Source organism: Anabrus simplex, chromosome 1 (genome assembly GCF_040414725.1).
Source record: "Anabrus simplex isolate iqAnaSimp1 chromosome 1, ASM4041472v1, whole genome shotgun sequence".
Lineage (NCBI taxonomy): Eukaryota > Metazoa > Arthropoda > Insecta > Orthoptera > Tettigoniidae > Anabrus > Anabrus simplex.
The window spans coordinates 1,491,336,625-1,491,357,064 of record NC_090265.1 but is presented as its reverse complement, the minus strand read 5'-3'; the positions used below and the strand labels follow the sequence as shown (position 1 = coordinate 1,491,357,064).

At 39.6% G+C, this 20,440-nt stretch overlaps 1 protein-coding gene across 4 annotated transcripts in view; it reads right to left on the bottom strand.

Moving 5' to 3' along the window:
• fy (fuzzy planar cell polarity protein-like protein) overlaps positions 1 to 20,440 on the bottom strand; it is a 196,502-nt gene that overhangs the window by 50,560 nt on the left and 125,502 nt on the right. For all 4 annotated transcript variants that reach the window (XM_067153250.2, XM_067153251.2, XM_067153249.2 and 1 more), the window contains one exon: positions 16,305 to 16,504. In XM_067153250.2, the coding sequence (XP_067009351.2) occupies positions 16,305 to 16,504 (200 nt within the window). The remainder of the gene's footprint in view (positions 1 to 16,304; positions 16,505 to 20,440) is intronic.

Genomic DNA, 20,440 nt, shown 5'->3' with positions numbered 1-20,440 from the left:
AGGCTGCTTTTTTTTCAAGTTCCGATAGGCCATAAATAATTGACGTATTGTGATAATAAGATGATTTTATTACCAAAAGATTTGTACATTCTTACTTGTTTTTCTACATAGTCAACATGAAGGTTGAGGCACTTGTGATAACGAGAAACCAGCTTTCCTATACCCTCTGCAAAGAAGTCTGCCGTCAGCGAGCTCAGGTAGGTCCTTACAGCGTCTTGAAGCTCTTCGTTGGTAGCGAAGCGTTGTCCACCTTATAACGCCTTCTTTTCTCGAAAGAGTAGATAGTACCGAGCTCGATAGCTGCAGTCGTTTAAGTGCGGCCAGTGTCCAGTAATCGGGAGATAGTGGGTTCGAGCCCCACTGTCAGCAGCCCTGAAGATGGTTTTCCGTGGTTTCCCATTTTCACACCAGGTAAATGCCGGGGCTGTACCTTAATTAAGGCCACGGCCGCTTCCTTCCACTTCCTAGGCCTTTCCTATCCCATCGTCGCCAAAGACCCTGTGTCAGTGCGACGCAAAAAAAAAAAAAAAAAAAAGAGTTGATAGTCACTGGGTGCTACGTCAGGACTGTAAGGTGGGTGATCAAAGGCTTCCCACTTAAACTTTTGGAGAAGTTCTTTTGTCACATTGGTATCCTAGCTCGGTGGTCACAATTTTGTACACGGAAGACCGTGAAATGTCTGGAAATTTTGTGGAAAGTTCACTAATCGTAAACCTCCGTGTCTCCCAGATCACTTGGTTAAATTGGCCAACCAAACTTGCAGTAGAAACGAACTTGCGTCCTTGACCACCTTCGTCGTTCATCTATTCGACGTTTGGCAAATTTCCCACACCATTTTCTCACAGCACTGTCACTCATACAGTGTTCACCGTACACTTTCCTCATCCTGCGATGAATTTCAGCAACACTGCATCCTTCACCTTGAAGGAAACCTATCACACTTCGCAACTCACAACTGGCGGGAGCATCGATCGTCGCGGCCACCGTTACTCGCCTGCAGCTCAGCTCGAATTGGAGCCAGCACTGGCGGCAGTTGTAGCAAGGGAGCGGCACAATCGTACAACGTGCAGACCCGCTTCCTGCCACTACGCAATTTATTTTTAGAAACAAACGGAACTTGAAAAAAAAAACAGCCTTCGTATATATAACACACTAGCTGTTACCCACAACTTCGCTCGTGAGGATTTTGTAATTTGATAAAACTTAATTGTTCCTCGGCACTGCACTAAGACAGTATCTGAAAATCCCTAAAGTATAAAAACTCACCGAAAAACTGCATTTCATTTACCCCAAAACTCTTTGTAAACTTCGTTTGTGGCATTGCCTTTTGGGGCTAAGATGACCAGGCTAGTGGCAGAGCTATATCTGGAACATGCGACATGCAACTCTACATGTGAGAAACAGTCCTCTAAGTCGAAAAAAAAAAAAAAAGTTTCTTTAATACCAATTTTCACGTTTGTAACATCTTAGTTTTTGAGATATAAGTATCCTCATAAAGAAAATTCAACTCCTTCTTCACTTATTTTCGATCTCCAGCTTAAGTTGATGTTCCAAAAACATTTGGATCTCCGGGTGGGGACTTCACGAAAGGGGGCAATCATAAGGAAGATGGATACAAACATTCTGCTAGTTGGAGCGTGGAATGTTAGAAGTTTGAATCACTGTGGTAGGTTAGAAAATCTCAAAGGGAGATAGACTAAAGTTAGATGTAGATGGTATATGTGAAGAACGTTGGCAGGAAGAGCAGAATTATTGGTCAGGCAACTACAGAATTATCAACACAAAATCAAACAGGGGAAATGCAGGAGTTGGTTTGATAATGAATAAGAAAATAGGACAGTGGGTAAGCTACAATGACTAGTATAGCGAAAGGTATATTGTTGTCAGGATAGACACCAAGCCAGTGCCCACCCCAATAGTGCAGATCTATATGCCTACTAGTCCAGCAGATTATGAAGTCAAAAGAATATATGAAGAGATAGAAGATTTAATACAATACTGAAAAAGTGATGAGAATCTAATTGTGATGGGAGACTGGAATGTAGTAGTAGGCCAAGGGAGAAAAAATAATACAGTAGGAGAATTTGAGAATTCGGACTGGAACAAAGGAACAAAAAAGGAAGCTGACTGGTTGAGTTCTGCATGGATCATAAGTTAGTCCATACTAATACTCAGTTCAAACACCACAAACGACAGTTGTATACGTGGACAAGACCTGGAGATACTGGAAGGTATCAAATAGACTTCATGATGATTAGGCAGAGATTCAGAAACCAGGTATCGGATTGCAAGACCTTCCCAGGAGCAGACGTGGACTCTGACCGCAACTTTTTTATGATGAAATGCCATCTGAAGTTGAAGAAATTGCAGAAAGGAAAGAATGCAAGGAGATGGGATCCAGAAAAGTTGAAAGAAAAGAGTGTGAGGGATTGTTTAAAGGAACATGTTGCACAAGGACTAAATGAAAAGACTGAAGGAAACACAATAGAGGAAAAATGGACAGTTGTGAAGAAAGAGGTCAGTAGGGCTGCTGAAAAAAAGGTTAGGAAGAAAGGAAAGATCAACTAAGAATCAATGGATAACTAAGGAGATCCTAGATCTGACTGAGGAACAATGGAAGTACAAGAATGCAAAAAAAAAAAAAAAAAAAAAAAAAAATGAGGAGGGCAGAAAATAATACAGGTGATCAAAGAATGAAGTGGATGCAAAGTAGAAGGACAGCTAAGGAAGAATGGTTGAAAGAGAAGTTCGAGGATGTTGAAAGTTGTACGGTTCTAGGAAAGGTAGATGCTGCATACAGGAAAATCAAAGAAACCTATGGAGAAAGAAAAACTAGGTGTATGAATATTAAGAGCTCAGATGGAAAACCGTCTAGGGAAAGAAGACAAGGCAGAAACATATATAATAGTTGTAAACTGAAGTACAGAACTACATGATAAAGTTCTGGAAGAAAAAGAGGCTGTTGATGCTGATGAAACGGGAGACCCAATTTTGAGGTCAGAATTCGACAGAGCTTTGAGAGACCTAAATAGGTACAAGGCACCTGGAATTAATGACACACCCTCAGAATTACTGACTGCCTTAAGAGAAAGTGTTCCCACATATATTGCTTTTGTCTTATATACTTATAAGTTAGTTTTAAGTGGAGATAGTGTTTTATAAACTAATTTTAAGACCTAAAGCATATTATTATAGACATATAATTGCATTGTCACACATAGTGACACACGCCGGTTCCCGTTTCGACATGCCCCATTTGAACGTGACCAAATATTTGTTATCATATGGCATTCCCCAGACAATGTAATTTTAATCATAGTTTCACGATCTATATGTAAATGTACTGTTCAGCTGAAGATGACGCAATATAGGGGGTCGAAACCGGTACTGTAGTACCGGTATAATAAATGCAATAAATAAGTATTTATAAGGTGGAAGTCCTTTCCTATTTCTAATTGTGCTAGTAAAACTGTTGTCAATCTTTCCAAGAAATCCTTTGACAAGAACCAAAGGGCAGTTCTAGCTAGGGGTCTTAATTTCGCTGTCGCTCCCTCTAAAATTCCCACTGAGTAGTTAATTACTTCCGTTGAGGCAGCCGTCCACAAACTACCTATGGATGAGGCTGAGGAGTTAAGACAGAAATGTGTGAGACTCATAAGGTCCGCTGTTGTACCTGCGCTCAATTTAACAAGAGGCGAAAGGAGAGCTCTGAAGGAACTTAGAGATGATTCTGAACTGACCATTCTCTCAGCTGATAAGGGTAATGTGACAGTGGTTTTGGACACTGACGAGTATAAGAATAAGATCTCGGCTATATTGTCAGACCCTGTTTACAGACTGAGCTCATGTGACCCCACCACTCGTATGTCCAATGTCACCGTGAAGCTCTTAAGGCAATCTTCATTTCCAAAAGAAGAGGCTAAACATCTGTCCCCGGGGGATGCAGTGCGACCTAGATTATATGGACTGCCTAAGATCCATAAAAATGATGTTCCCCTCAGACCTATTGTTAGTGCGATAGGTTCTCCTACGTATGCTCTGGCTAAATACCTAAGCAAATTGCTTCAGCCACACATAGGACGTACTGAATCATACGTCAGGGAATCTCGGTATTTCGTCAGCAAGCTGTCAACCATAACCCTTCCACCTAATGCACTTTTGGTGAGTTTCGATGTGGAGTCCTTGTTCACTAAAGTGCCGACTGACTCGGTCATCTCTCTCATTGAACACCTGTTCCCTGAGGACATTACTAAGCTATTTTACCACTGCATGACTTCCAGCTATTTCTTGTGCGGTGGGAATTTTTATGAACAGATGGACGGAGTGGCTACGGGAAGTCCACTTTCCGTAGTGGCTAATTTCTTTATGGAGCATTTTGAGGATGAGGCTTTTGCTTTGGCGTCCATCAAACCTATTTTATGGTGGAGGTATGTTGATGATGCATTTGTGGTCTGGACAAAAGGTCCTGACAAACTTCATCTATTTCTAAACCACCTAATTCAGCAACATCCTTCAATAAAATTCACTATGGAGATGGAGTCGGACAGATGCCTTCCTTTCTTGGATGCCCTAGTAAGAAAGAAACCAGATGGCTCCTTAGAACATACCATCTATCATAAGCCTACCCACACAAATCGCTATCTTCATGCAGATTCTCACCACCATCCAGCAAAAAAACAAGGCATTCTCACGACACTCGCCAAGAGGACGAGACAAATTTGTGAGCCATCACATATCCAGGTGGAGATGGACACGCTCAAAGTCGCATTCAAGAGTAATGGTTACAGCGATCTGCAGATTCATAGAGCCCTGCATCCCAGAGAAACGACTAAGCAAAACTCACAGAAGGAAGAAGTGAAGGGAACTGCCTACTTGCCTTACATTCACAACACCACAGATCGAATTGCCAAGGTCCTCCGCAAACATAATATAAAAACCGTGTTTGGCACCGCCACTAAAATTGCTCACAGTCTGAGTAAAACTAAGGACAAATTGTCCCCACTCTTACATCCTGGGGTATACGAAATTCCCTGTACTTGCGGTAAGGTATACATCGGCCAAACATGCCGGTCCATTGGTACCCATATCAAAGGACATGAACGTGACATTCGCCTCAACCAACCAGACAAATCGGCAATAGCTGAGCAGGCTTTATCGTCCGGTCATGATGACATGTTTCAAGATGCTCGAGCTCTTACCCATACTAGACACTAACAGGTCCAGGATTATACGGGAAACTGTGGAAATACGTAGAAATCCTAACAATTTCAACAGGGACACCGGCTATCAATTAAGTAATACCTGGCTGCCAGTCACTAAGAATTTACGTAGGTACTTCCCTTCCTTGTCCCTTCACTATTGTTATTTCATCTCGGTGTTTTTCAAATTCGTACGTTCCTCGTCGCCAAATGTTTCATTCCAAGCTTGTGTCTATGTCATACACCTGTCAGTGTCATATGTTACGTACACACATTATGTGAACCACTTAGACAGGTTCTGATGGTTCGGTTAGCTTCCGCTTCGAACGCTAGTGTTGTGCCACATCCTGGGTGCCATCTCGTGGCGAATTAACGTACCATTTCCACTTCTATGATAACGTTTAAATTCAAAGAGTCATTGTTTAAGAAGTCTTTCTCGTGGACAATCAAGATTTCTTCTGAGGACGCAGAGCACAGTTCTCTGCGAAACGTAAAGAATTTCACCTTATTTTCTTGACACGGCATAAGCCCAAAAGCCTATACAGTATCATTTCTATATGTACGGGCCATGAAAGCATCAATGGCAACAGTATATAATTTATTATTACCTGTAAATATGATGTATAAATCCGATGTAATGTTGTGCAACACAGGGTAATAGTCCAGAACAACGCATGTTTGTCACAAGAGTTCTACAGAATGTTCTATCCATTTGTACATAGGTTATTGGAGACTTGAGAAAATACGAGAAATCATGTTGTGCCATACTTTTCTAGAATTCTGGCCAGGCAAGGTATATAAAAGGGCAGAGTTGAGTGGAGTTGAGTTGTTAGTGAAAGTTGTTAGTTAAGTGTGTGAACTCATGTTGTGATTTTGTTGTGTTGGTAGTAGATTGACACGCGAATGTGGCAGTCGAGTTCAAGATGGTGGCTCATTAATGTATGTGTATAATGTGTATATAATATGTAAATAAAACGGTGTACACAACTGACAGCATCTTGTGTGTGCGTCTTTGTGAATACGATGAAGGTAATTTGGAAGAAGATCAGTTTAACTTCAGAAGAAATGTAGGAACAAGTGAAGTAATCCGGACTTTACATCTGATCTTAGATGACCGAATTTTGAAGGACAAGCCCACATACATCGTGTTCATAGATCTAGAAAAGGCATTTGATAATGTTGATTGGACCAAGCTATTTGAGATTCTGAAGGTAATCGGGATCAGATACCAAGATTGATGAATTATCCACAATTTGTGTAAAAATCAACCTGCAGTGATAAGAAAGCAGCAATCCAGAAAGGAGTATGGCAAGCCTGCAGTTTTCTCACCTCCTTTTCAATGTTTATATACTGTAAAATGGGTAGTAAAGGAAATTCAAGAGGAATTTGGAAAGGGAATCACAATCCAAGGAGAGGAAGTCAAAACCGTGAAATTTGCTGGTGATATTGCTATTTTATCTGACTCTGTAAAGACCTGGAGAAATTGCTAAATGGTATGTACAGAGTCTTGGGGAAGAAGTACAGGATGAACATAAATAAGTCCACAAAACAAAAGTAATGGAGTGTATTCGAATGAACTCAGGTGATGCAGGATTAGATTAGGTAATGAAGTCTTAAAGCAAGTAGAGAATATTGTTACTTGGGTAATAACATAACTAATGATGGCAGAAATAAGGATGACATAAAATGCAGACTAGCACAATCAAGGAAGACCTTTCTTAACACTCCGGTGGTCGCGCGAAGAAAAGTCACATCAGTGGTAGCGCAGATCACAATTGTGATCCATTTTTCTTTTTGATATTATGCTATTCTATACTATTTATTCAATAAATATGATTATGCATTGTGAAACGAACTTTATTTTCTGTACATTATCATATAATTATGCATGCATTTATAAAAAATACCAGAAAAATTACTGGACATTGTGATTTGTCTCATTTACTCCCTCCATAATGTTTTTAAGATACCTCACTGTCTGGTTCATTCAGCCTTCAATTTATATTCTCATAGTCATCCATTTTGTACTTATATACCAATAATTAATATAAACTCATAAAACGGAGTAGATATATGTACATGAACTGAGATTAGACACCGTAATAAGAAAACAAACAAAGTCAAAATAAGTCACGCTAGTGGTCGCACGGATCACAGTTGTGATCCACAAGAATAAATTGTTCTATAACGCAATAACCATCAATCAAGGTTAGCAGACTACTGCATTATCAGAGAGGGGATGGGGCACGAGGAAGGTACACTGATGCTCAAGGTCAACAATCATACCAAAAAAATAGGAGCAAAAAAAACTAAACGGCTGGATCACTATTGTGCTCTGCGCGACTACTGGAGTGTTAAGAAAAGAAATTTGCTTTTTCAAACATTGATATAGGAATTAGAAAAATGTTTTCGAAGACTTTCGTATGGAGCATGGCACTGTATGGAAGTGAAGCATGGACGACAACTAGCTCAGAACAAAAGAGAACAGAAGCTTTTGAAACATAGTGTTACAGAAGAATGCTGAAGGTGAGATGGGTAGATCAAATGGAGAGATACTGAATTGAATTGGTGAGAGATCAATTTGGTTAAACTTGACGAAAAGAGATAGAATGATAGAACACATAGATACCCAGGACTTGTTTAGTTCATTTTTGAGGGAAGTGTATGCGGTAAGAACAGTAGGGACAGGCCAAGGTATGAATATGACAAGCAGATTAGAGCAGATGTAGGATGTAATAGTTACGCAGAAATGAAAGGATTAGCAAATAATAGGGTGGCATGGACAGCTGCATCAAACTAGTCTATGGACTGATAACTTAAACAACAACAACAACAACAACAACAACAATGCCAAACAGCCTCTTCCTGGAAGTTGTCAATACATATTTTTGGGCTTCATCTCAGTTGCAATTTACCAAGCTTGCTAAGTTCTACAGTAGGCTCATTATAATATTGTGGACGCTTCTCCCATGTTATTTTTCTCACAGTTGAGTGGTCAATTTTAAGACCCACGGCAGTACTACCTTCATTATAGGAATGAGAGATCCACTATTTTTTGCATTTTTCTTCAAATATGTTCTTAAATTATACACTAACTCTCTGGATTTAAATATGAGGTTGTTCTAGCGAAGGGAGGGACAAGAGTAACTGCTTGGCCTCTTTTAACAGAGCAGTAATAACCATATCATTTTGACCGCAGAAATCTACCAAAGTTTTACCTCTTTCATTTGTTTCCCCCAGGCCAAAATTTCCTACTGTCTTATTGCCTGTATGGGATCCCACTATTGCATTAAAATCGCCCATTATTGCGACATTATCTTTTTCTTTAATTAGTTTTAATAGTTTTTCAATATCTTCATACATAGTCTCCACTTCTTCGAAGTCATGAGCCAATGTTGGGAAATATGTCTGAATTATTACTACTAAGTCCACAGGTGCACTATTAATTTTCACCATCATTAATCGGTCGCTGACATGGTAGGTACTGCATTGGATGTGAGGCAAGATCAAATTATAGGAACTCTGACTGAAGTTAAAAGTGTCTGTTAAAAGCAAACTGTTCCTGTTTCTTTACAGCTATTTATTGTTATTAGTTAAAAGTGTGGTGTACTGAGGAACTGCAGATGTGTTAGTGATTAGCACCATATTTAAAAGTGGGGTCCAACTGACGATCTGCTCATGTTTCATTACTGCTAGCTATTGTTGTTAATCAAAAGTGCGGTTTACTGAGGGACTGAGCATGTGTTAGTAAGCTACTGTTTATTGGTATTAAAAAGTGGAGTCTATCTGATAAACTGTTCATGTTTAATTACTGCTAGCTATTGTTATTGATCAAAAGTGTGATGTACTGAGGGACTGCAAATGTGTCTGAGAGCTACTGTTTATTAGTATTTAAAAGTGGAGTCTAACTGGCATGTTTCATTTTGCTAGCTATTGTTATTAGTGTAGGTAGCACGTTAGGGACGCCACTTTAGAGGAGGCCCTATCTCAGGCAGCAGTGCTCCCCTACACAAAGCACACTGACCCCGTGTGTACTATTTGGTATGGGCCCCAGTTCGGGGTAAGAAATAAAGACCTCAATGGCATCGAAGGCGGAGAACGTGGGCTTCGGTATGGTAGAGATAGCTACCCATTAGCTGTAGCATCTGTTCTCCAGTAGAATGGCTATAGAAGGCATCTCTTCTCCATGTTAGGAGCAGCCTAAAAATTGCTGGCAATAGCTCCAAAATTCCTTTGAGAGTGGTGACCCATAATAATAGCCTATACTTAAGACAGTACAATGAAACCAGCCTCGGAAAAGATTGGGTGTACCCTGCAGGTGATGCACAGTTCTCAGGACACTGGAGGGGATCTGTCAAAAGAGGGAACTAGTAACAACACCATGAAAGTTGGGGGATATCAATATGATGATCCTGATGGGGAAAGCTGAAGAGAGAAATGATTATGGAGAAAGAGGATGTAGCAATGATGGGACTGTGTAAAGTGGAAGGAGAAAGGAAGACATTTCAATTTACGATATCTGGCTGTCTGCTTGTCAATTTCGACATTCCATTTTCTCTAGGCCTACTAGAGCATTGGATGTGAGGCAAGAAATTAGAAGGTGATAATTAACCCATTCAGCCTCCGAGGCTCAGGCGGCAGCGCGTCGGCCTCTCACGGCTGGATTCTGTGGTTCAAATCCCGGTCACTCCATGGGATTTGTGCTGGACAAAGCGGAGGTGGGACAGGTTTTTCTCCAGGTATTCTGATTTTCCCTGTCAGCTTTCATTCCAGCAACACTCTCCAATATCCTTTCGTTTCATCTGTCAATCATTAATCATTGCCCCAGAGGAGTGCGACAGGCTTCGGCAGCCGGCACAATTCCTATCCTCGTCGCAAGATGGGGGCTTCATTCATTCCATCCCTGACCCGGTCACTGACTGGAAAACAGGTTGTAGGTTTTCATTTCAATTAACCCAATGAGATGCAATTTTTCAGAGAATAAACTGGCCATGCAATGCAATTTAATTTACAATGAAAACTATCACTACACTTGTAACAAACTATCTCAACCATGTACAGAACTACACTTGACAATAGTTCAACACAGTGTGGTAGAGCTTAAAGGAGCCATCAATATGCAATGTCACCTTGCACTTATCGCGTTCACAGCAGGATTCACCCCTATTTCTTCCCTCGGAATTTTTTTTTCAGTGACTGTCATAACAAACCTTGAACCTTCTTGTTTACAGTGGGTTCTGTCTTCACAGGAAAATGCCCCCAATGTTTAGCTTGCAATCTTACAGGTGTGCTTGCAGCACTTGGCCTACCCCTGGTCTGGTATTCAGGCAGAACACCCTGTTCCAAAAGTTGCTCTGCAATGTCAGTCCTGCAGCTTGAAAAACTTCTCTTCTTGCTGGGATTCAGCATGTGATAAATAACACTAGCATTCAACATTGCCATATCAAGCATATAGAATTATATATTTTATACCCTTTGGCATATTGTCTCATTAGTGATTAGTCCCGTGAGCATCCTAATTAAATCACGTTGTAAAAATCCTGCATTATCCGTTCCTGGAAGAAACGATTTCCCGGATCAACCGTCCAGAAATTTCCATCCCATCAATGCTAAATACTCGATCACGCCTTTTCCAAGAAACTGTATCTTACGAAAGGATGGCTACGGCATACTTATGGATCTTGGTGTTGACGTCCCGTCACTGTGGTAATTTGAACAAGTACTGTACTGGAAAATCGATCGGCGGTGAACTTGCATAAGGGAGCATCGCATTCAGGTAGTATTATTTAGAGAATCGTCGGAAATTATAGAGCAGAGAGTGCCCTCGGCAATTGGAAGGAGACAGAGCGCATTTCGACAGCTCTATTTGAAGACAGAACGAGTTTATTCAAATGTTCGTACTTGCAAAACATCTGCATTATGTCCAGGGTTAGATGTTTATTTTTTCACATTTTTTGAGTGTGTTGCCAAACAGGTTTTCAGCATTTCCCTCAGGACACTGTATAGTCACTGGGTTTTCAGGCAGGAATCGAAACTGCTCCTTCTTAAGTACCTAACACAAATTTAGTATTTTAATATCATCATATACGATTATGTTATCGAGACCAGAACAGATGTTGCACCTGGTACATGAAGCCATGGAAGGTTTTGGGATTGCCTGTTACTGTTATCATCCTAATATAAGACTGGGAATTTCACATTTTTGTGTCAAAATGTTATAAAAGCCCCAGTCGTTTTATTTGCGCGCATTACATTTAAAAACTTTGTATCATTTCGCACTTGTACCGACTTGTACAGCGAGTGCGTTTTCCAGCTGAGTTCAAGATCACGAATAATCGTAATTTCGGAAGTGTTAAAGATATTTTTTCTCTTTCCAATTTGATTGTGATTAGTGATGGGCAGAACTAAATATAATGCATTCGAGAACTTGAGGATTGATACTTTCGAAACCATATTTTTGCGTTCACCACAACCTATAAAAGTCGTCGTAGGCTTAATATACGCGGTACAAGATTTTCATAAACTGACTAGGAACAGTATACTGGTGACAAAATTACAATGGAAGATTAAAAAGAAAAAGGATTTTGCCATGTTGGACGCTTTTGTATCTAATGTGCTTTATTTTATTAGATTAGAGAATGAAAAACTACTTGTGGTCGATTGTCGTTTGGCTTGGCCAGAACGAATAGAAATGCTCGTCCTGGCTTGGCGTTATGGGTATTGGATTTTCGAAGAGTTTGGCTGATAAAAGTTGCTGAAATGAAAGAAGTTTTCAAAGGAATATGACGAAGTTTTCAGGGGAAACTGACAAAGTTTCCCCGGTAAAACTGAATGTAAAGTTTCGAGATTTTTAAGTCGCGCACCGGTAATTAACGTTTGAAGCCAGGCCGGCGGTCTAACTTGCTGTCTCTCACCCGGAGGGCCCGGGTTCGATTACTGGCCAGGTCAGGCATTTTTATCTGGATATGAGGGCTGGTTCAGTCATTCTACGATTACCTTTAATTGAGAAGCTATTTAATGGTGATATGGTGACTCCGGTCTACACAACCAGGAATAACGGCTGAGAGGATTTGTCACACTGACCATGCGTCACCTCGTAATCTGCAGGCCTTCGACTGAGGGGAGTCGCTTAGTAGGCAGAAGGACTATTGGGGCTGTAGTTTGGTTTAGGGGCGCTTGTAAGATTATAAGTACCTTATACATATTTCACTTTTGTGATATTTAGCCAACTGTTGATGGTTCATTCATTCCCGAACTTTCCATTTTCCCGTGTTGTATGTTTTTTTTCCGTGGTCCCTCCAAAAACGGAGAATCAAGGTTCCACTGTATATGTTAAAATGTACATAGCTTCGATATTAAAAATATATTCTACAAATACACTGGAAATGCAAGGACCGGCTTTTTGTAGTTAACACTGAAGTGATTCAGAACCTAATACCAGACATAGCAAAAAAAAAAAATTAATATTTTGTTCATTTTCCTTGATACGAGTACTGATGGACTGGCATGTTTGGCCAATGTATACCTTACCGCCAGTACAGGGAATTTCGTATACCCCAGGATGTAAAAGTGGGGACAATTTGTCCTGTGAGCAATTTTAGTGATGGTGCCAAACACGGTTTTTATATTATGTTTGCGGAGGACTTTGGGTATTCGATCTATGGTGTTGTGAATGTAAGGCAGGTAGGCATTTCCCTTCACTTCTTCCTTCTGTGAGCTTTGCTTGGCCATTTCTCTGGGATGCAGGGCTCTATGAATCTACAAATCGCTGTAACCATTACCCTTGAACGTGACTTAGAGTGTGTCCATCTCCACTTGGGTATTTGATGGCTCACAAATTCGTCTCGCCCTCCTGGTGAGTGTCGTGAGAATGCCTTGTTTATGTGCTGGATGGTGGTGAGAATCTGCATGAAGATAGCAATTTGTGTGGGTAGGCTTACGATAGATGCCTATGTCCTAAGGAGCCGCCCGGTTTCTTTCTTACTAGGGCATCCAAGAAAGGAAGGCATCCATCCGACTCCATATCCATAGCGAATTTAATTGAAGGATGTTGCTGATTTAGTGGTTTAGAAATAGATGAGGTTTCTCAGGACCTTCTGTCTAGACCACAAATATATAATCAACATACCTCCACCAAATCATATGTTTGATGGGCGCCGAAGCAATAGCCTCGTCCTCAAAATGCTCCATAAAGACATTAGCCACTAGGGCAAAAGTGGACTTCCCATAGCCACTCCGTCCGTCTGTTCATAAAAATTCCCATCCCACAAGACATAGCTGGAAGTCATGCAGTTGTAAAATAGCTTAGTAATGCCCTCAGGGAACAGATGTTCAATGAGAGACATGACTGAGTTGATCAGCACTTTAGTGAACAAGGACTCCACATCGAAACTCACCAAAAGTGCATTAGGTTGAAGGGTATGGTTGACAACTTGCTGACGAAATACTGAGAGTCCTATGTGTGACTGAAGCAATTTGCTTAGGTATTAAGCCAGAGCATACGTAGGAGAACCTATCGCACTAACAATAGGTCTGAGGGGAACATCTTCTTTATGGATCTTAGGAGGTCCATATAATCTAGGTGGCACTGCATCCCCAGGCGACAGATGTTCAGCTTCCTCTTTTGGAATTGAAGATTGCCTTAAGAGCTTCACAGTGGCGTTAGACACACGAGTGGTAGGCTCACGTGAGCTCAGTCTGTAAACAGGCTCTGACATTATAGCCGAGATCTTATTCTTATACTCGTCAGTGTCCATAATCACCGTTGTATTACCCTTATCAGCTGAGAGAATGGTCAGTTCAGAATCATCTCTTAAGTTCCTTCAGAGCTCTTCTCTCGTCTCCTGTTAAATTGGGCACGGGAAAAACAACGGACCTTATGTGTCTCACACATTTGTCTTAATTCCTCAGCCTCATCCGTAGGTAGTTTATGGATGGCTGCCTCAACAGAAGTAATTAATTCTTCAGTGGCAATTTTCAATGGAGCGACAGTGAAATTAAGACCCCCTAGCTAGAACTGCTGTTTGGTTTTCGTGCAAGGATTTCTTGGAAAGACTGATGACAGTTTTACTAGCATCCAGGTTCGTGCGAGAGACTGCCTGTTTGTGAGGTAGTCAGAGGAACTTGGATTTCTGTCTGAATGACACCTGGTTGAATTTGCGTTCATTGTTCTTGCCCACATTACTATTCGCCCTTCCAGCGCTTGAACTGCACACATAATTACACTCACTTTCACTATCTGAAGCTACGAGTATTGTTCAAAATATTACACATTTCTTCTTCCAGAATCACTCTTATTAGTACAAAATTGACTTGTTTAAAGCTTTGTCTACTACACAACCACAGTCTCTTGCAATTTCAATCAGTCTGAGAAGCGCTAAAATGAGTTTGTAAACAATGAGTAAAAGAACACAAAGGGAGAGTTGTACATTGTCAAGAAAAGAGGACACTCAAGTCATCTACCGAAACACCATAGAGGTCGGAAAAGAACAAGAGTTAGCCAAGGAAGGTTAGATAGGAATAATGAAAGAAGACTGGCACAAGTATGTAGAAGCAATGCCAGACTCAGTTAGGAACCCTGTGGTCGCCATTACGCTTTAAGTCGAGAGTCCCTGTGTCCACTTTTGATCACCTCTTATTATGGTTCTGACTTCCCAGCCTGTTCTAAGGTTGTTTCATGACACCTTCAGGCCCCTATAACATACGGATATTGCAGTGACATCATTTATGTGGCTTCTCCTTAATCAATTTTTTTTTTTTTTTTTGCTAGTTGCTTTACGTCGCACCGACACAGATAGGTCTTATGGCGACGATGGGACAGGAAAGGGCTAGGAGTGGGAAGGAAGCGGCCGTGGCCTTAATTAAGGTACAGCCCCAGCATTTGCCTGGTGTGAAAATGGGAAACCACGGAAAACCATTTTCAGGGCTGCCGACAGTGGGATTCAAACCTACTATCTCCCGAATACTGGATACTGGCCGCACTTAAGCGACTGCAGCTATCGAGCTCGGTCCTTAATCATTTAACTTGATTATTGGTTCCATTAGTGAACATCAAGTCCAGCTCCTAGAGTGAATGGTCAACATCATGGCCTTCAGTTCAGAGGGCCCCAGGTTCAATTCTAGGCCGAACTTGGGATTTTAACTGTCTATGGTTAATTCCTCTGACTCGGTGACAGGGTGTTTATGCTCATCTTAATACATATCTCTTTATCTCTCTCTCTCACACACACACACACACGCACGCGCGCGCGCGCGCGCGTACAATAGTGAATAAGTCAATCCTCATAGGGCTGGCATTCAGAAGGGCCCCCAGCAGGAACACTGGGTCAAATCCACACAAAGTGCTAACCTCAAGAAACTGGAGAAAAAGATAAGGAAGTGTACATCCCCCAACGCTTAATGAAATTTGCTTACCTCATCCTCATTGCTCCTTAACATGGTGAATAAAGGAACTTAAACCTGCAACGACAAACTCTCCCACACCACTTTTTCATTTACATTCTTGATATAAATAGTATATGTCCTTTGATTTTTCTTCTGAACAATCCCACTCTGCACGTTGCCCAATATCTATTGATATCTGTTAAAGACATCTTATCTTTCCAATCTATTCTTCCATTTCACCTCTTATTTAAATGTCACTAAAGATTAAAACATACAGTTGAATATTTTTATTGACTTAGTTTAGAGGAGTCTCGGGCCTATCATGTTGATGTGAGACCCTGTTAGTTTCACAGGTCAAACACTTATAAAATCCACAGTGACAATGCACTGGTAAATATCTGCAAAGTATATCATGCTAGACTTACTCACACATACGGTAGTAACAGTGGAAGTTGTACTCTAATGAGCTAGGGAACCACGAGTATCCTGTGCAGCCTTACCCAGCTTAATCGAGCGAGGCCCACAATTTATTTAGCATATACTCTAAATGCTTGCTCCTGTTCCATAGTAATTGGTACAATAACTCTCAAGGCAGTTTACTAATTTACTTAGTCACTGCCCAAAGTTTGCAAGAGTGGCTGTGAGGTATAATCTTTTAAAATACAATTTACAGTATTTATTTGATTTTTATTATCATGCAAAGGAAATCTAATTTCAACATACCCCATAACACCAGAATCAAGTTGTATGGCATGTGGAAAGTTACGGGGATAACACTGTTCTGCTGCTCTAATTAGATCTAGTGCACTCTTCCAACATTGTATAGCTGTATGTTCTACTTCTGAAAGGGGAGGTGTAGGACCACAAAGAACACATACATCAACACCAGCTACTAGTGAACAGGTCACTAAGCGAAAGGGAACCTGGAAATAAATGAAAAAATTGTATAAAAACAGAACAGCCTCATGGTCGGAAGATTTATAGACATGTACAAGAAACTTCTTGTACAAAATTATTTTAATCCTCCTAGACAATACTATATATTTTACGTCTAATTAAGACAAAACTTCACACATAAATAGACATGTTTCGACCCGGCATTGGGTCATCCTCAGTAAGACATGTAAAATGAATTTAAAAATGTAGGAAAGCACACAAAATGAAATGTTAGTTAAAATGTTTTTTTAAAAAGCACGATGAAAGTTAAAAAACTGAGAAATGTTGATCATTAAAACAGTCTTCAGCTGGAGGTCTTTCTGTTTCAATGTTATTGTTGTCCTTTGGTGTGGTTCAACTGGCATCCGTATACTGTTGGCTTAGTTGTTGTGTTCCGACATGGGCTGATATACATAAGCATTATTGAAGTTGAACCGTCTCATTTTTTAGTCTGTAAAATGGATAATACAAATGGACTTAAGATTGAAAAATGGTGACTAATAAGAACAATATTTAGATTAAGTTATGAAGAATGAAAATTTACTTGTACTGCATGGCCCGCTTGTATCACCCCTGTTCTTCTGACAACGGAGTCCAGCTGCTGACTGACTTGTTCCCGCAGTCGAGATGCAAGATGTGTTGCTACAAGGAAGTGGAGTAGGAAAATGGGGCGGGACTTGCGGGAGAATGGGAGTGTGTGGAATAATGGGAGCGGTGATTGAAACCAAGTGTAATAATTGTGAGTTCTTATGTTCTTGTTTCTTACTACAAATTATCAGAATAAAAGTTTCCCATATTACATTCTTTTTTGCATTTATTTCATTTAAGTTGAGGACTGGGTTCTTATATTGATCCATACTGATGTAAAAATTCTCTAAAATGTTGAGTAGTGGACCTTTTTGTTCACGTAGAATTGTTAGATCTTAATCTAGTGTAGTACAATTGTGATTACAGTCTTTGTGATGGTTACTCATGGCAGAGAAATGTTATATTTTAAAGCGTTGTGATGTTCTGCATATCTTTTGAGGAAGTTCCTACCAGTTTGTCCGACGTAACTTGACCCATATCTCTGACATTCCAGTTTATATATTCCAGAATTTGTGTATTTATTGCTAGTATTTACTGTGTGAGTTAAATAATATTTTTTCATTAGCATAGCTGGTCTTGAAAGCAATTTTTAGGTTCTGTTTTCTTAAGACGTTGGTGATTATGTGTATATTATTATTGCTAAATGTGAATATGGCATATTTTTCTTTAGTTTTTGATTCTTTCGTTAAAGTAGTTGTGGGCTTGTTAATATGTTTATTGATTACGTTATTTTTAAATTTTGTGCTGATTGCGCTGTTCAAAGCTAATTTGCGGATGGTCCTAATTTCTTTTTCCAAATTTTTATTGTAGGCAGCTTTTTTGAGAGCTTCAGGATGTACTGAATTTTGTTTAATGGTGTTAGCAGTATAAGTTGGTTTGCGCTAAATGTTAAATGTCAGGTGATCATTTTTATGAGTGTTATGTCTAAATAATTATGCAAGTTATTGTTCTCCATTTTCATGGTGAATTTAATATTCTGATCTAAACTGTTGAGTAGTTATAAAATTTCCTTTCCTTCGTTAACGCTGTTATCTATGATGGCTAGCACATCGTCGACATAATGTGTTCAGTGTTTTATAGCTTTGATCTTATCTGTGATGTTTGTGTTCTATGTGGTCCATATATATGTTCGCCAAAATACTCGAGGAAGGTGCTCCCATAGGTAAACCTGTCTATTGGTAGATTTTATTCTCAAAAATGAAATAATTATTACTTAAAGAGAATTTTAATAGGCCTATGAAATCATCTATTTCACCAATGCTTAATTTACAGAAATTCATTAAATTATTCCTTATCATATTAATAGGGGTTTTAACGTGGATATTGGCATACACATTGTCAACATCAAATGAAAGGATTTTGTGGTGTTCTGGTAGCTTTATATGTTTCATTCTTTCGCAAAGTTCTATGGAGTTCTTTATCATTGTATTTGCTTGGTAGTGATAATGTGTACTACGGATATCTTGAATAAACAGAGATAATTTGTATGTCGGGCTCCCCCTCAAATTGATAACTGGTCGTATAGGGGTGTTAGCCTTATGAATTTTTGGTAACAATTTCGCTACAGGTAACCTAGTGTTCATGGCAATGAGTTTTTTTCTTTTCAAATTAATTGAAAAGGGAAGTACTATTAATGACTACTGATTTTAATTCTTTTTGCAGGTTATTTAAGGGATCTTTCTTAATTATGTCAAATTTGTTTTCCACGAAAAACAAATGTGTTTTATTATATAATCATTAATGGTAGGGGTGAAGTACAGTGGGGACTTCGAGGGCCCTGGGACTGCTACGGTAGCTGTGAAGGCCCTTCAGGAACTCTGAAAAGTGGTGGCAGAAGGGGCTCTGGTTAAGACGCAGATGTCGTTACGCTACTTAGGTTCCAAAATGGGTAAAACAAAAAAAAGTAAATAAATGCAATGTAAACTTTAATCTTATACCAGTTGCATAGTATTATTTGAAGTAGTTTAGTTTAGTTTAGTAATGTTTTATTTTACCTGGCAAGATTAAGGCCTTCAGGCCTTCTCTTCCATCTAACCAGGAACTGAAATATACATATGTTGCATTGTATTACAATAACTACGTCTAATACAAATTAAATTAATAATAATACAAGAATGGTGAGATTACATTAAGATGAAATGAATTAAGATTAAATTAATAAAATTAAGATTAAGTTAAGATTAAATTAAGATTAAATAAATCAGACATAAAAAGGGATAAATTCTTAAAACTAATATCCTACATGTAAAAAAAAAAAAAAAAAAAAAAAAAGGCAGTACATAACATTTGATTTTAAAGACAAATCGGATAAAAATTTTAGACTCTCTACCAGGACATCCATAACAATAGAATGGTTGTAAGTAGCAGCATCAAGTTTACAGATGATCCTTACTGGTGCATAAAATGTCTCCAAAGTGCTTCCTTGAAAGTGTGAATAGCGCTTAACCCCCTGATATTTTCGGGAAGGAGGTTCCACTCACGGCAGGCAATTACTGTGAATGATTTATCATAGATGGCAGTTCTGTGGGTAGGTAAAGCAAGGATGGAATTATTAGTGGATCTGGTGTTAAGACTGTGATAAGAGGATAAGTATTTGAAATATGAAGTAAGGTAAAATGGTTGTGAAGAATGAAGGATTTTATGGAGATGGCATAGGGAATGCACAGTGCGACGGATCTCTAGTCGGGGCCAAGATAGATGGTTATATGAAGGAGTTACGTGGTCATAGTACCGTAGGTTACAGACGTATCTCACACAAGCATTTTGACCACGTTGTAATCTGCTCAATAACTTGCCTCGAGCATCTCTATAAATCGCGTCACAATAGTCGAAATGAGGGAAAACCAGACTTTCTACCAACATTTTTTTTAGTTTTTCAGGAAATAAGTATTTATACCCGCGCAGCATGTGCAATGCAGAGAATATTTTCTGGGTGATGTTCGTGATATGCGTTTTCCATGACATGTCATCATCGAAAGTAATGCCTAGGACTTTTACTGATGACGTGAATGGTATGTTAGTATTACACAACCTTATAGATGGAATCTCTGGTCGATTGACCTTCGTGAGTAGTTTTGGGTATCCAAGGATGATGGCTTGCGTTTTAGCTGGGTTTAACCTAAGCCCACATCTCAAAGACCAAGAAGAAAATGATGTTAGATCCTGATTGATTTTGTCTATGGCGGAAAGTATTAGATTTGGAGATGTATGGAGGTACATTTGTACATCATCAGCATAAATATGGTATTTGCAATGCGTTAGGTTTTTGGAGACATCATTAATGTAAATGGAAAAAAGAAGGGGTCCTAACACTGACCCTTGGGGCACACCACACT